Source organism: Pleurodeles waltl, chromosome 4_2 (genome assembly GCF_031143425.1).
Source record: "Pleurodeles waltl isolate 20211129_DDA chromosome 4_2, aPleWal1.hap1.20221129, whole genome shotgun sequence".
Lineage (NCBI taxonomy): Eukaryota > Metazoa > Chordata > Amphibia > Caudata > Salamandridae > Pleurodeles > Pleurodeles waltl.
In genome coordinates, this window is record NC_090443.1 from 48,063,298 (window position 1) to 48,078,661 (window position 15,364).

General features: G+C 45.3%; 1 protein-coding gene across 6 annotated transcripts in view; it reads left to right on the plus strand.

Annotated features, from left to right (window-relative positions):
- PAN2 (poly(A) specific ribonuclease subunit PAN2) overlaps nt 1-15,364 on the plus strand; it is a 415,349-nt gene that overhangs the window by 142,881 nt on the left and 257,104 nt on the right. For all 6 annotated transcript variants that reach the window (XM_069230608.1, XM_069230605.1, XM_069230604.1 and 3 more), the window contains 2 exons: nt 3,422-3,689; nt 4,344-4,686. In XM_069230608.1, coding sequence (XP_069086709.1) covers nt 3,422-3,689; nt 4,344-4,686 — 611 coding nt within the window. The remainder of the gene's footprint in view (nt 1-3,421; nt 3,690-4,343; nt 4,687-15,364) is intronic.

Consider the following 15,364-nt stretch of genomic DNA (forward strand, 5'->3'; position numbering starts at 1 on the left):
GCAGTCATCCTTGTCTTACCGAGCCTGGGGTCTTACGTCTGACAGGCATGGTGCAGGCCAACAAGGGCACTCGTCCTCTCAGACAGCTTCCTCTGTAGCAGCAGCCATTAAGCCGCCTAAGTTTACCCTTACTGGCACACTTCCATCTTGGGAGGGGCAGGAATTAGTTTTTCCTCCTAGGGTGGCAATGCATCACATCTGACCGATGAGTCGTACAAATCGGTCAGCGTGGCTGTGTCCGACTCTTTCTTTTTACTGTGCCAAATCCCACCTCCCCTCCTCACCCCACGAAAACAAAAACGCACACACATGTCTGCATAGTCCAAGCAGGTAGTGTTTGACACATCACGTATGGCATATAATCCAGATATGTCCCAGAGCTTCTTCTGACAGTCCGAAAAACTCTGGCTAGGTTCCTTTGCCACCAATGAGAAAGTGCAGTGTCAAAGGTTTCAAATTTTGAAGTCTCTGCGAGAACGCTCATTAGGAAATGCCTTTTGGTTGGAATGGAACATAAGAGTCCAGATTGCCTTCCACTGCCCCTCACAAAACCAGGCACCCCACTCCTCTCCCTCTGCCAAGTTTTGATAAAGATGAGAAATGGCCAGGCCCGTGTCATCCTAGTGACTCTGGTTTGGGCCAGAAGGATGTAGTATCTGGAAGTTCTAAGCACGAGGACTTGTCTTCTGATTAGGCTTCCATTTTGAGAAGATCTTTTGTTTCAGGAGCAGGCAGGGTCATTCACCTGAAACTGTGCAATCTACTTGTCCATATGTAGAGATAGTGGCAACAGTTGGTTCTGTTTGATTTCTTGAAGTGGTGGATGTCATTCCTCGTCGCAAGACACACTTCTGTGCAGTCAGTTTATGCCGTGCCCTGCAATATGTTTGTAGCTTGGTGTGGTAGCCACAAGGTTGACCTTTTACTTTATAAGCCAAGCTGTCTAATGTTCTTTTGTTCTTTTCGTCATTGCCCATGCAGGCCTTGTAGTTGGCACCTTTAAAGGCTATTTGTTGGCCTTTCAGCCTTTTTACGTTATCTGGACTAAATGTTTTTGCTTAAATCATCTGTTGCAATGAGATTTATGAAAAGTTCGACAAACTTGTTTCCTCCCAAACAGTTTGTGACTCCACAGTGGGACCCTAATTTGGTCTTAATGTTTCTTGAATTTGAAGACTGTCTTCCACATTGCAATTACTTTAGCTCATCACATGATTTATCTTCAGGTGCTGTTGTTGCAACCACCCTCCACCAGATGATTTTTTTTCCAGACAAATTAGTGTTGAGGATCTGGGTGGCCTCCTTTGCTTATGTTGTGACTCCTTTCCATGTTGAGCAATCATCACTGTGCAGTTAATCAGCTTTCTGTTGGGTTCTCCAGGGTGAATAAGGGTAAGGCTATGCGGATGAAGACACTGCCAAGTTGGATAGTCCTCTGCATTAAGATCTGCTGTGCAATGGGCAAGAAGCAGGTGATGGAAGGTATGGGAGCCGTACACATCTTCCAGGCTGTGAGGTGGGAATTAGTGCATATGTTCACAAAGCACTAATGCCTCGACAGCCAGGAATGGTATTTCTGGCAGGAAGGACATTTTGCCAGCTTGGTCCTACAAGACTTTTTGGCCTGAGTCTGCTCAGCAGAGCTTGCCAATGGATTCTTCTGCTTTGGTATGCATCTATGTGATGAATCTACAGTAAGAAGTGTCAACCAGAAGAACTAGTTACTTACCTTCTGTAATGCTCTTCCTTGTGAATACTGACTGCAGATTCTTCATCACCCACCCACCTCCTTGGTCTGTGAAGTGGCCTCTTTAACATCTAAATGGTCCCAAGTTAAGAATTTGCACTCTAGCATTAACAATTGTTCATGCTCTGTGTCGGAGGGCATAGTAAAAGATTAGTAAAAAACTGACATCAGTGTGCAGGAGTGGTACTTATATGCAGCTCCACTCTGTCAAATCTGGGGCGGTACAGAGCCACACAGTGCCCCATAGTGGCATGTGGGAGTATTGATGGAAAATAAATTCTGAGTCTAGTGTGGTGCCCAGGGAGTATTCTAAGGTGGGGAATTTGTGGTTAGAGTATCCACCAGAATGAGTGATACCAAAGGCAAATGAGTTATTCTTCCAATTAACAAAGTCCCACTCACTCCACTGTTCTTGGAGCCTTGTAAACCTGGCAGCACCTTTTTGTTACCATTTACAAATTACAAATGCTGTTAAAAAGGAGCAAAATATGAATCCTCCAGTTCCTCAATCACACCGCTACACTGTTTTGCAAGTTTTGCAACCCAGTACCGTGGTAGTTAAACTAGAATGTATTTACCCTTTTGAATGTTTTTCTTCATTTAAAAAAATTAGATTTAAGCGAGGAAGTTAATGCCTTATGTTAATTTAAGTTTAATTTAAGTTAATTCCATATGTCTGCACAATGTTGAGATACAATGGTGGCTCTTGAGGAAAATATTATGTTTGTGCAGAGAACTGATGCCTGACTATATAATCGTGAAATTTGATGCTCTGCTCAGAAGTTGTTAGTGAAAAAACATATTCCAGCAGCCACCTTCCAACATTAATGTTTGTTTTGTTTGGTGCCAGTGCCTACAGTGCTTAAAATGAAAATTTGGGGACAAACAACTCTTCTACCAAAGTACATAAAAATGCACAGTTTTAGACACATTCTCTAGGCAGTTGGGTTGTAGACACCCACAAAGGGTGGAGCCTGCTAAAAGGCATGATTTCAATAACTTTGTCCTTAAATGAGGTGAGAAAGTGCTGATAGTCCTTCAGTGAGGGTGTTTTTGCAGAGATAGTAGAACCAGCTTCTGTTTAAAGAATCTGCAGCCAGTGTGAGAGATAGGAGTAATTGTTAATGGTTGTAAAACAGTAAATGTGAAGGACTGCTGTGTGAGATGTTTTTTGTAAATGTTTCTATCAGTTTTTATATTCCTAAAGCGAGAATTTTACTTCTATAATTCAAGAGTGATACTGTTTTGTAAGTAGAACATTTTCTGGTCATTATCATGGCTTCAGTTAACTTATACAATGCTTGCTGTTAGATTGTTCACACAACAGTGTGACTTAGCTTATCAACTTGTTATTGTTAGGTATTTTATTAGATGTAAAATGTTTTTAACATACATATCGCTTGCATCCATGCTGGAGCCATATTACCCAAGCTTTATGTAAGGCTCTGCCTTTCCATTAGTGAAGGGAATCCGCCATCTCCTGCCACAGGCAGCAAGATTGCCTAGCAGCCAGCTGGCTGTCCACCTGATAACAGCCTTCATTTGGACCCCAAGCCAGTGCAGACACAGCTGGCATAGAAGTCTACCCTCTTATCTAGGCGCTTATGATGCAAAGGCTGGAGGACTTGTCAGTCTGCAGACTTCATGAATTTTGTCCTTTTCCCTGCGCTCCAGGTGTCCCTCCGAGATGTGCGCACATATCAAGCTGAGCAGGAGTTCGACGCCTACTCGGGTGGCCTCTCTGACTTCGATGTTCATGGCAACTTGCTGGTGACCTGTGGCTACTCCACTCGCATGAATGGGCTAGCCTGTGATCGCTTCCTGAAGGTGTTTGACCTACGTGTGATGCGGTCCATCACTCCACTGCAGGTGCATGTGGACCCCTTCTTCCTGAGATTCATTCCCACTTACACCTCTCGGCTGGCCATCATCTCCCAGACTGGTGAGTTCATGGAAGCACAGTTATCTGTTAGGTATGTTAAAGTGACTGAGCTGGCAACATAGCTTTGGGAGTTACTACCTCTCTTGATGTGTGTGGCCTGCAGCTCCCAGATTTGAATACTGGCAGGGCCAGCTCAGGCTCACATCCTTTCTTGGGCAATAAAATGAGAACTGTGAAGCTGGGTTATATGAGCACCTCTTGAGTGAAGACAATATAGTCAGTAGTGTAGAAATGTTTCCAGAGGAAAACGTGCACTTTGAAGAGTGACTTCTACTTTCTAATTTATTAAATGAGTACCTTTCCACACTTTCCAGGAGAGGAAGCAATTTCTTCGTTCTATCCCAAGTATCTCTTATTTAGTTTGAAGTGTTGAGCTTTGCTCTGAGTTTTGAATAGGCAGACTTTGAACAAGATGCTTTCCTGAAAATTGTTTCCATTTTATGGTTGAAAGGTTGTCCTAGAGCACTATTTGATTGTTCACACTGGTTGTGTAGCTTTTCAAGCTCTAGCAATTGTGTGCTTTCCATAAAATTGTGCTTCAAAAACTGTTACAGCACTAAATACTAATACTGTTAATAAACTTAGTTTAAAAGTAACACCTTGCTGTTGTATTTAAAATCATCAGGTCCCCATGCACTGTGCTTGTTTCCACAGGTCAGTGCCAGTTCTGTGAGCCCACCGGCCTGGCCAGCCCTGCTGATATCTTCCACGTCAGCACAGTGGGGCAGCTAATCATGTCCTTCGATGTGTCTGCCAGCAAGCAAACCCTCTCGTTTGGGGACTCTGAGGGATGTGTGCACCTCTGGGCTGATGGCCCCAGTGCCACCTTTAATGCTTACTCCAGAGAGACAGAATTTGCTTTACCCTGCATAGTGGACACTTTGCCACATATGGACTGGAGCCAGGACTTGATACCCCTTTCACTCATCCCAGTGCCTCTCACTAGTGAACCGTTGCTCTCCGACTGGCCAGCATCCAACTCTGCTCCAGCCCCCAGGTACGTTATGAGCTTATGTACAAAAACTGTGTATGAGGGGAAACAGATCTGTATTTGAACATGTCAGTAAAGTTTGAATTTTGTAAATCATATATTTGTGGCATGAGTAGCTGTAGATACACACACTCTACATACTCGTGCCATCTAATGTTGGGCTTGGATGTGTGAAATCTGTTTTTCCTTCGAGGACGTGTTTCAAGTCATGAGGTATTGTGACGCCTCCTAAGACTGGTAATGTGCTTGGGCATCATTGTTAGCTTGTTTTCTTTCCTCCATCAGGTTCAGGCGTGTTAACTAATCAAGCTCTGGGTTGGTGTCTCATGGAGTTGGGCGTCAGACTTTTGTGGACTACCCTGTCCAGTTAGCATGGAATCTCTTCATCAGTTGTCACTTTTCCCCTGTCTGTCCGGCTCTGCGACTTGGTTTCCACTCAATGCCCCTTGTGGGGCCTTCTCCCTCATCTTTCATTTTCTATTTTCCTCTTTGGTAATGTCTGCTCTGTGTAGGAAAGGGCTCCTTTTCAGTACTGCCATCAGTGTCATTTCAAGTATCCTTGGACCAACCACCACAATGAGGCTCCCACTTCTGCCTGCCGTCGGCTTCCGCTCCAAAAAGACCTTAAGGTATCATCAGCGTGATTGTTGACTTGCTCGGTGCCGAATAGAGCACTAGCAAAAAGGTGACACTCTGGACATCTTCAGGGAACGGGAAACCCGAGGGGGAGTCAGACTCTGTACGCTTGGGAGCCAGCCCCTCCAGTTCAGCCCCAAACCGAGATCCTACTCTGAGAAAGAGGAGCAATAGGATGTGGAGGCCCTTCAAGGTGTCAAGTCTTCAACCGTGAATACAACCCCTTTTCCACCGATTGCACAAAGGCACTATTCACAGGCCGAGCACTGCTCCAGCAGGCGGCTCTTCATCCATCTATAGATTGGGAAGATCTCTTCCTAACTGCTTCCTAAGGTTCAGGACATTCTTACCAGGAATGGAAATTGACTTAAGAGCTTGCATTGGAGCACTTGCTGCAACACCAGTGTGGCAAAGTGGGTTACTCCCTATACTATCTTTTCCTCAAGAAAGATGGGACCCTCAGGCCTGTACTCGAACTCAGGCCGCTCAGACTATGTCCTGTGAAAGCACTTCCACATGGTGATGCTACAAGACGTCATCCCTCTGCAGCAACAAGTCTTCATGACTGCCCTCGATTTGATGGGCATCTATTGCCACATCCCTGTCAATCCTGCTTGCCACAGTTACCTGAGGTACGTGGTAAGTGGTCAGAATTTTCAGTTCAAAGTCTTGCTCTTGAGGGTAACTACTGCCCCCAAGGTGTTTACAAAATGCCTTGTGATAGCTGCTCATCTCAGACTGGGCAGCATCCAAGTCTTTCCTTACATAGACGACGGACTGATCAAGAATGCAAATGGACAACTATGCCTCACTCACACAGTGCACCTCTTACACAATCTAGTATTAGCCAACAATAGTGTCAAGTCCCATCTTCAACCCCTTCATGTACAGGTCTTCCTGGTTGCAATTCTCAACACGGTCAGTGGGAAAGCTTATCCCAGCCAGGCAGGTGTCCAAGCCTTCCGGTTGTTACTGCCTTTTTTTTCAACCAGATCACCACTTAAGTCACAACAGTCATGAGCTTCCTTGGCATGATGACCTCATGTATAGCCATAGTCCGCTACAAGAGTGCCGGGCACCACAATGGTCACAAGAGGAAGGTCACTGGAAAGATCCAGTATTGGTGTTGGCTAATACCCATCACTCTCTGTAGTGGTGGACCAGCAATAATCTATACTCAGTCCTGAAAGTGACTATCACAACAGACCACATTACTCCCACAATGGCGGGGGGAGGTTGCACACCTGCAAGATGACAGTTCCTGTCATGTGGATACCCAATCAGGGCTTCTACATCAATTACTTGAAGTTGCTGTCCACTGAGCTAGCACTCAAAGCCTTCTGTCTGGTTCAAACCAAGATAGACCTCATCAAAACAGGCAACATGACAGCAAAGTATTCAGGACCGGGAGGGATGCATTCTCACATTCTCTGCAGCTATCAGCCCTAGCATAAAACATTTGGCTTTGGCCATCCCACTACAACATAAAACAACCATCTAAAGGAGTACCTTCCGGGAATGGACTACGTTGCTGATCTGCTCAGCAGGATGCGGCAACAAGAGCATTGGTGGGAATTCTAACCATAAATCCTACTCCCATAATTCCATTGTTGAGGTTCCCCGACATAGACCTCTCCTCAACTGTCAAAAATGCCAAAGCCTTGCCTCCATGTTCCCACACCTACGGTTCATGGGCAATGTACTGTGGATGGACTGGTCAGGGATATTTGCCTACCTTTCCACCTCTCCCACTTTTTCCAGAAGTGGTTTGGAAGGTTCGACAAACGACCCTCAATCCTGGTGGGTCTCGACTAGGCCAGCCAACCCTGGTTTGCAACTCTTTTCAATGTATCTGTAGGTCCCCATGAGAAACGCCCCAACGGGCTGGACCTTCTAACACAGAACCAAGGCATGGTCAGGAATCCCAGCCCCAGGCAGCTCAATTTTGCAATTTGGCTCCTGAGATCTTAGTTTGGTTACCTCAAACTGCCTCCAGAATGCATGTTCATCCTTAGAGACCCATAGGTCCACCACATGGGCCTGTTATGCATCCAAGTGGCAAAGGTGTGTCCATTACTGGCTTCCCTAATGCATTGATACGCTGAAACTAGTGGGCCAAGATAGTCATCTGCTTCATTTTCAAACATCAGGCTTTGCCTACACTACTATCCATCTCCACTTGGCTGCAGTTGCAGCATGTCTACAAAATGGAGAGTCTTCTTTATTCAGAGACTCCATCATGAAAGCCTTGATTGAAGGACTCCAGTCCTGGGACTGCCCCAGCCCCTGTTTGGGACCGCAACATAGTCCTAACTGGAATCCTGGGTCCTCATTTTGATCCCCTCTAGTTCCTCTCTAGGAAGGTTGCCTTCCTCATTGCCATTACATCTTTAAGGTGTGTGAGTGAACGTCTAGTTCTTACCATAGAAGAACCTTTCCTTCAAGGCCAAAGCAACTGTCTTGTTCTTAGGACTAACCCAAAGATTCTACCAAAGGTGCTAGCCCCTTCCACCTTAATCAGACCACTGAGCTCCCAGTGTTCTTTCACAGCCAGACTCCATAGTACAAAGGGCCCTTCATGCACTGATGTCAAGTGAGACCTCATGTAGCAACATTGATAGGACCAAGCCATTTTGCAAAACTCAACTTTTTTGCCTTCACTAAACCACACAAAGGCCATGCTGTCTGGAAAGAAGGCGTAGCCAAATCTCAAGGCCATTCTGACTTGCTATATTAAAGCCAAAAGACAATTGCCTGCCCCACCCAAGTCTCAATCTACCTGCAAAAAAGTGGCCTTGATGGTTTTCCTTGGCAGAATCCCTAGAACAGACATATGTAAAACAGCTACTTGGTCCACTCCACATCCATTTACCATGCACTACTGTGTAGAGGTCTTAGCGCGCCAACAAGCAGAGGTTGCCCAGGCTGTCTTAAGTATGCTTTTTCAGGGCTATGCAACATCCTCTGGCTAGCCACAGCTTAGGGGAGTACTGCTTTACAATCTATGCACAGCATGTGTATCTACAGCTACATATGCCACAAATGGAATGTTACTTAGCCTTTAAGCATCTGTTTGTGGCATGTAATACTGCAGATTCACATGCACCCACCCTCCTCCCCGAAAGCCTCTGGCTGTTGCAAATGTCTTTTTAGGTTGAGCATTGCAGCGCTCGAGCGCTGCTTTTCCGACGTGTTGGTATGTATCTGGGCTTTTAACAACGTCCACCTCACGCCCATCGCTACCACTCGTTCGTAGGCTTGCCCTTCAAAAATCCTTTGACATTGGTAAATGGTTTACCTTTTTCCCTTCTAGGGGAGGTTTTGTTACCGCCTTGACCACCGCCCCTGTTACATGGCTAATTGCACTTTTGCCGATTAGTTTAACTGCGAGCGAACTTTTTTCCCTTTTGTGTGTCTCTTCACGCTGATGCTCATGGCGGCCTTGGCACTGTGAATCGACTCCCTTATGTGAAACTGTTCAACTTTTAATTTTCAATTTATGTGGCAAGAAAAGTCGGGTTAGGAGTTTACAACGCTAATAGCTCTAACTCGAGCAGATGCGAGACCCACTGCATTGCAAATGCTTGTTCTCTATCTCTTTTTGCAAGGTCTTGTTTCTTTTTTGTGTTAATCCTCACCTGCAGTGCAGAAAACAGCCTAACAATGGAGCTGATGCCCATGCACTGTACCAGTCATAGGAGGAGTTGCTATACCTAGAGACTCGAAACACTAATTTGAAGAAAAACAAGTTGCACATACTAGTTTGCAGGAGTATGCAGAGCAAGTGAATCTACAGCACTATATACAATGCACAGATGCTTACTTGGTAAGTAACATATTACTTATGTATGTGATCTTTATTAGTAGTTTTATTTATGGGGGAAACCCATAACAATTACATGGATCCTATGTTTTGAAAATTAATATAATATTCATATATATTTGTTTTCCACTTAAAAAAAACAAAGGTTACAGGGACGTCATAATCAAGAAATAGAATTTAGAAATCCCACAGAAATTCACTAAAACAAAAACAAAGGTTATAGGGACGTTATAGTTAGACTCACATTTCAGACGTAAAAAAAACATAGAAATTACGCTGTAAGAACACTCTAGTATCGGAGCTGAAGATGGGGGCACATCACAAGATGCAGGGGCAAGTGTTTGTCAGACCAGCCCTTAAAGAATTCCTCCCACTTATATGCGGTAAAACATACTATTGAATATAGAAAACGTGACTGCATTGTTTTACTTCCAGAAGCAGAGAAACACCCACTCCCTTCTAACTCTCTTCTCTAGCATACATTTGGCACTGGGCAGCCTGCAGCAATATTCACCCACTGGTAGAATATTTGCCAGAAGTGAAGAATGACTTTGTGGATCTGCCCAGCAGGACACATCAAGAACACAAGTGGGAACTTCACCCACAAGTACTTTCAACAAGGGGTTGGGGGCGTGAGGGGGGATAGAACTATTTTCCTATTCTAAACGCATCTGCAGTTCATGGGCAATGCACTATTTGCTTATGCTTTTCCGACTCTTCATCTCATTCCATATATGGAGTGGAACATGAGGTGGGTGTCCATGACACTCATCCTAGTGGCACCAACCTGGAACTGACCACCTTGGTATTTCATGCTTCTTGAGATGATAGTAAACCCCGATGAGAAGCTCCTGCATATACCAGACCTTCTCACTCAGCATGAGGGTAAGTTCAAACACCCATGTCTCAAACAGTTGAACCTTGTTATTTGGCACTTGAGTTGTTGAAGTTTTGGTTAACTCAGTCTCCCAGAGGAGTGCAGGACTATCCTATCCTACAGGAAATACGCAAGCTTACTACTTGCGCCTGCAGCGTGACAAAGTCAAAAGGGTTTATGTATTACTGCATTTCAAGCAGTTAGATCATCTTAGTTTCTGTTAAGGACATTGTTTTCTACCCATATACTTAAACAAGGCAGTTCTTGTCTATACTTCTTTACGTTTTCAGCAAACAGCATTTGCAGTGTGTCTTCAAAACAGGCAGCGCTCTTCGGTATCAAGAGTACTATTCATTAAAGTCTTCTCAGAGACTCTAAAGAGGGTCATACCCCCAAAGAGACTGCATGCACCTGCATGTAACTTCAGTATAGTTCTTAATTGAATCACAGGGCCATCCTTTTGAACCTACACTCTTAACTAAAGTTATTGTCTTGGAAGGTTGCTTTCTTAATTGCAATCACGTCATTCACATGCATGATTGAGCTTTAGGGTCGTACTGTTTAGGAACTCCTTAATAAGGTTCATTAGGACTGGGCCTTTTTTGTATCAACCCCAAACGTCTTTTCAGTGTTGTTTCACCTTTGCACATGAAGCAAACCATTGAGCTGCCTGTTTTTTCTCACAACCAGAGCCTGTAGCAGAAAGGGTCCTCCACCCTCTGGATATAGTACATTGACAGGGCTAAACCTTTCAGAAAGTCTACTCAACTTTTTGTGGCCTTACCTAAATCCTACAGGGACTCTTCCATCTTCAAGCTGGCATTGCCAAGTGACTACTTAAGTGTATTCAAACGTTGCTATGCTAAACCTCAGTGCACACTCCCTGTGCTCCTTAGAGCCCACTCTACACACAAAAAGGTTGCAGTGCTATTTATTCACTGCAAATAACAAAGGTTAAAGTGACATTATAGGTAGGTATGGTAGTCAACTATACATGCCACAGAAAACACCTTAAAGTTAATGATTGTGCAGTTATCATTTTTTCACTCATCTCCAGTTCCTGAAACCAGTTTCTGCTCAGCACTGGTTGAGGCAGTATTTCAGTTTTGCATTAGAATATGGAAGCCTGAACCCAGGCACCAGAGACCGACCAAATGGGGATCATACAGAGTGATCTCTCTCTGCCATTCCCCAGAAAATTAAAAACCTGTTTGTTAGGGGATATATCCATGTAACACTGGGAGCAATTGCTCAAAAAATGTTAACAAAAACTCGAAAAATGGTCAAAAAGTGACCGGGTAGATCTCCGAATCCATGCTGTTAGTTCAGCAATAGAGGAACTTATGTCAGTTCTTTAGGGCGGCACCTATGTAGGGGACCGCACATGTCACTTCTGACACCATGCTGATCAGTGCCACCTACTGGCGTGCAGAGGTACTGCTCTAGATTTTCCAGATCCAGTCTGACGCCTGGGGAACATTCAGAGGTGAGGAATCTGCAGTTATAAGTCTCTACAGAAACTAACATTAAAAAAAAGAAAGAAAAAAAAAGAAAATTCACCAGTTATAGTTTACTGAGCAAACTTTACCTTGTGCCCTAGCCACTGACTATGACCTCATCACTCATGACATGTTAAATAACATCATTGATAACATCATACAATCACTGTCATTTCCATTATAGCCTGTGTTAATGATGCATGCTGCTTTATTATGGTATCGTTGGACTCCAATTTCGACAGGCAATTTCTGAAAGATACCAATACTGGAAAACTACAGTTGTAGGATGCTGACCCTTTGTGATATGTGTGCACTGTGCCTTCAGGCTGTAAGACCTGCTGTAGGGGTGACAGACCTATATTGAATGCAGTTTTAGTGTACATGGCACACGGGCTGTGTGCCATGTTGTGTTTTCACTTTGGTCTGCACCAAGACACGCAGCCTGCACTGACAGCCTGTTATGTGCTTGGTGAGGGATCCACGATTCGTGCTGCAGCCCTTAGGGACCCTCTTGAGTACCTTAGGCACCAGGTACCATGGGTACCATTTACTAGGGACTTAGAGAGGGTGCTAAAGCTTTTGTCAATTGGGGAAACAAGTATGCAGTTTTGGGACAGAGACCTAGCACTGGGGACCTGGTTAGCAGGAACCCAGTGCAGTTTCAGATGAAATTACATCAGATACCAGGAAAAAGGTGGGGGATAACCATGTAAAAATGTCAAAAAGCGGCACATTCCCACACAGGTATGTAACGTATATATCAGTGGCAGTTCCTATTGGGTAGTTAGTTAGATTCACGTTTCCATAGGAAAAACATCTTTGGGTTTGCTTATAACTTTGGTGCCGTTAGACAAATCTCTATGAAACTTTCCACCCAAAAGTCTCATCCACCTCCGCGCCTCCTGGATGGTTTTGGGATGATCCATCAAGCGGGGGCTGAGAAAAAGGAAGGGTCCAAAAGTGTGATTTTCCCCATTCATTTTACCATAGGAAAATTGAACAGCGATACAGCAAAAACGTCTAAGTGGATTTACACCATACTTGGCAGAAAACTAGATCTTATTCCAGGAAATATGCTTTTAGTGATTTGGTGTAATTCAGTGTAGTAGTTTGAGACAATAAGATTATAAAAATATAGATATTTCATGCTGGAGAAAGTTCCCCGGAGCTAACCGATCTTGATATAGGATATGATTGGCTGCCACCACGTTAACAAGCATGTGGTGTTAGCTAATTTAGGACTCAGTACTCAGGCCCCCCTAGTACTGATGTGGGGTGAGAGGGGGAAAGGGCATCCCAGAGGCACACCTCCAAGGCCAAAACCCCAGCAAACCCCCCCCCTCTTCCGTGATGGGCCAGGGGTTCGACGATTGTAGGAGGCTGGCTCTTTGTAGTGTGCAAAGCTAGGCACACTGGGCAGGAGGTCCAGGCAACCACACATTGGTTTACAGAGGTAAAAACTAGATCACCTGATGCTCTAATGTTTATGGTAGCTTGGTCGAGCAGTTAGGCCAATCTTGGAGAAGTGCAAAGCATTTGTTGTACTCGGAGCATCAGTCTTGCAACTCACACATTCAAAGGAATATCTCAGGACCAATTTATAAAAAAAACTTTAAGACCAAGATTATCAAAATTGGTTAAGTACTTTTTGAGAAATGGATTTTTGAAGTTTGAGTCTTTGTGAGTAATTACGCACCATAGGAATCAATAAAAAGTCACCTTAAAAATACATATAAAATCACACAGTTGCTTTTCCAAGTTTGTCTTTTTGAGGTTGGTCGAAGCCATCGGTGGGCACACTGTGCCTGCTGGAGAAGTTCGGGCTGCTCCCGGTTCCAGTGGGAGCAGGTGTGAGAAGTCTCTGGAGCTGGTGCAGGGCCACTGCAGGGAACCACTTTTGAAAAAGTTTGGGAGTTAGTGGCCGGTAAGTGAAGTGACTCCAGTGATTTGCGGTTGCTGGTTTCTTCTCTGTTGCAGAGTGGTACCTCTACTCTGGAGGGAGTTCTTGGGCGACTGACAAAGGCTGAAGGTCCTCTGGGGTTCTTGAGGTCAGTCCATTTGTCCAGCAGCTCCGCAACGGTGAATGTCGGGTCCTGGGTCCAGCAGGCAGGGTTTGGCGCCTTTTCTTTGTGCAGCAGGTCCACAGTTCTCATGCCTTGGAGCTAGTCTTCTTTGTGTCCTTAGAATCGGATTACCTGGTCTAGGGATGCCCACTAAATACTGAATTTAGTGGGCATTTTAGGGCGAAAGTGGTAGTGCCCAATGGGACACTTACCATCTACAGTGACCACTTTCTATGGGAAGGGTCACTTACCTATCTCTGATTGACTATTTTTCTTCCATCTAGGATGGAGGAAAATGAAATGGAGTGTCCATCTTGCAGGCAACACCTTTGGGGTGGTGCATGCCAGGTGGGGCCACTCCTCCTACCCTTTGTTTGGTTTCTCACCTTTGCTCCCACCAAAAGTGGGGATTTGCAAAGGGGTTGACCGTCTGCTGCTAGCAGCAGGCCTGGGCGTTGAGTTTCAAAGGCGGCAAGCCCTTTGAAGCTCGCTGCCAGGGCAGCGTACATTCCTGAGGGATGGGGTGTTTGCACCTCAACCCAAGAAGGGCATTTTTCTACAAACCAGAGACAGGACTCTCTCAAGGATGGTAGATTGGGTGTCCAGATGTGGCAGGCTGGATAGAACCAGTCCGCAACCATACCAGGGTTGTCAGCTTTAAGGTGACCCCTGGGTACATTTAGGGATAAATCCAATACTGATATCAGTTTGGACTTACCATTTGGAGTTGTTTGATACCAAACAACCCAGGGTTCAGAATGGTCCTCATGTAGCTAGGAAACTCCTGTGGACCTGTGTCCAGCACATGTATTAAAAAGGCTGCTCTGTTCACTCACTATATCCCAGGTTTGGCAAGGACACAGTGGGGGCATATTGCTCATTCAGTTATGCCCTCACATATAATATAGTGCACCCTGCCTTAGGGTTGGAAGGCCTGCCAGAGGGGGGTGTCTTACCCATAGTAAATGGACCGGGCAGTGTGCCATATTGCGTTTGTGTTGTAGGTTTGCACCAGTGCACCCAGCCTGCAGTGGCGGTGCTGGGGGCATCTGGATGCATGGCCCTAGAGGGTGGTATAATCAGTGCTGTTGCCCTCAGGGGGCCACCCATAGTACCCTGTGCCCTGGGTACCTAAATACCTTTTTTCTAGAGACTTATAGTGGTAGCTAAAAGTGTATCCAATTGTGCCAATGCATCACAACTGTTTTAGGGAAAACAACCTGGTTAGAAGGGGGCCCTGGGCACTACAACATCTAGGCTACATCATATATCAGGCAAAAAGTGGGGACTAACCATGTCAAAAAGAGTCATTTTTCTCACAACAATTTAATCATTTTTGGGAGGACAGGAGTGTGGCCCTCCTCCTCGAGCCTTTTTCTGGCACTGGAGGTCCCGAACCTGGGGCCGCATTTTCTTAAGAAGGAGGGGGGGGGGGGCATGTGCACCATTGTGTGGCTCCAGGGACCCCATTGACCAGCAGCAGCTTTTGTTTTCATGCCTCTAAAGTGCAGCAGGGAAGTCCTACGTGCTTGTGTAGAAATTTGCTCTCAACGGATGGGAGGGATCCTGCCTCCTGATGGATGCAGCAGCCCCCAATGTGACAGATGTTGTGGGGTGTACAGGGACACTCCACTATTTAAAAATAAAGGTGGCTGGCTCATGCACTTGCAGGGAGCTGGTGGGGCTGTGAGGGTCCTGGAGGCTCCCGGCCGCGGTCCAGAAAGGTAAACAATGTTGCGGCGTGCCCCATGTGGGCACAGTGTGAAAAACAGAATCTGGTGTTGAT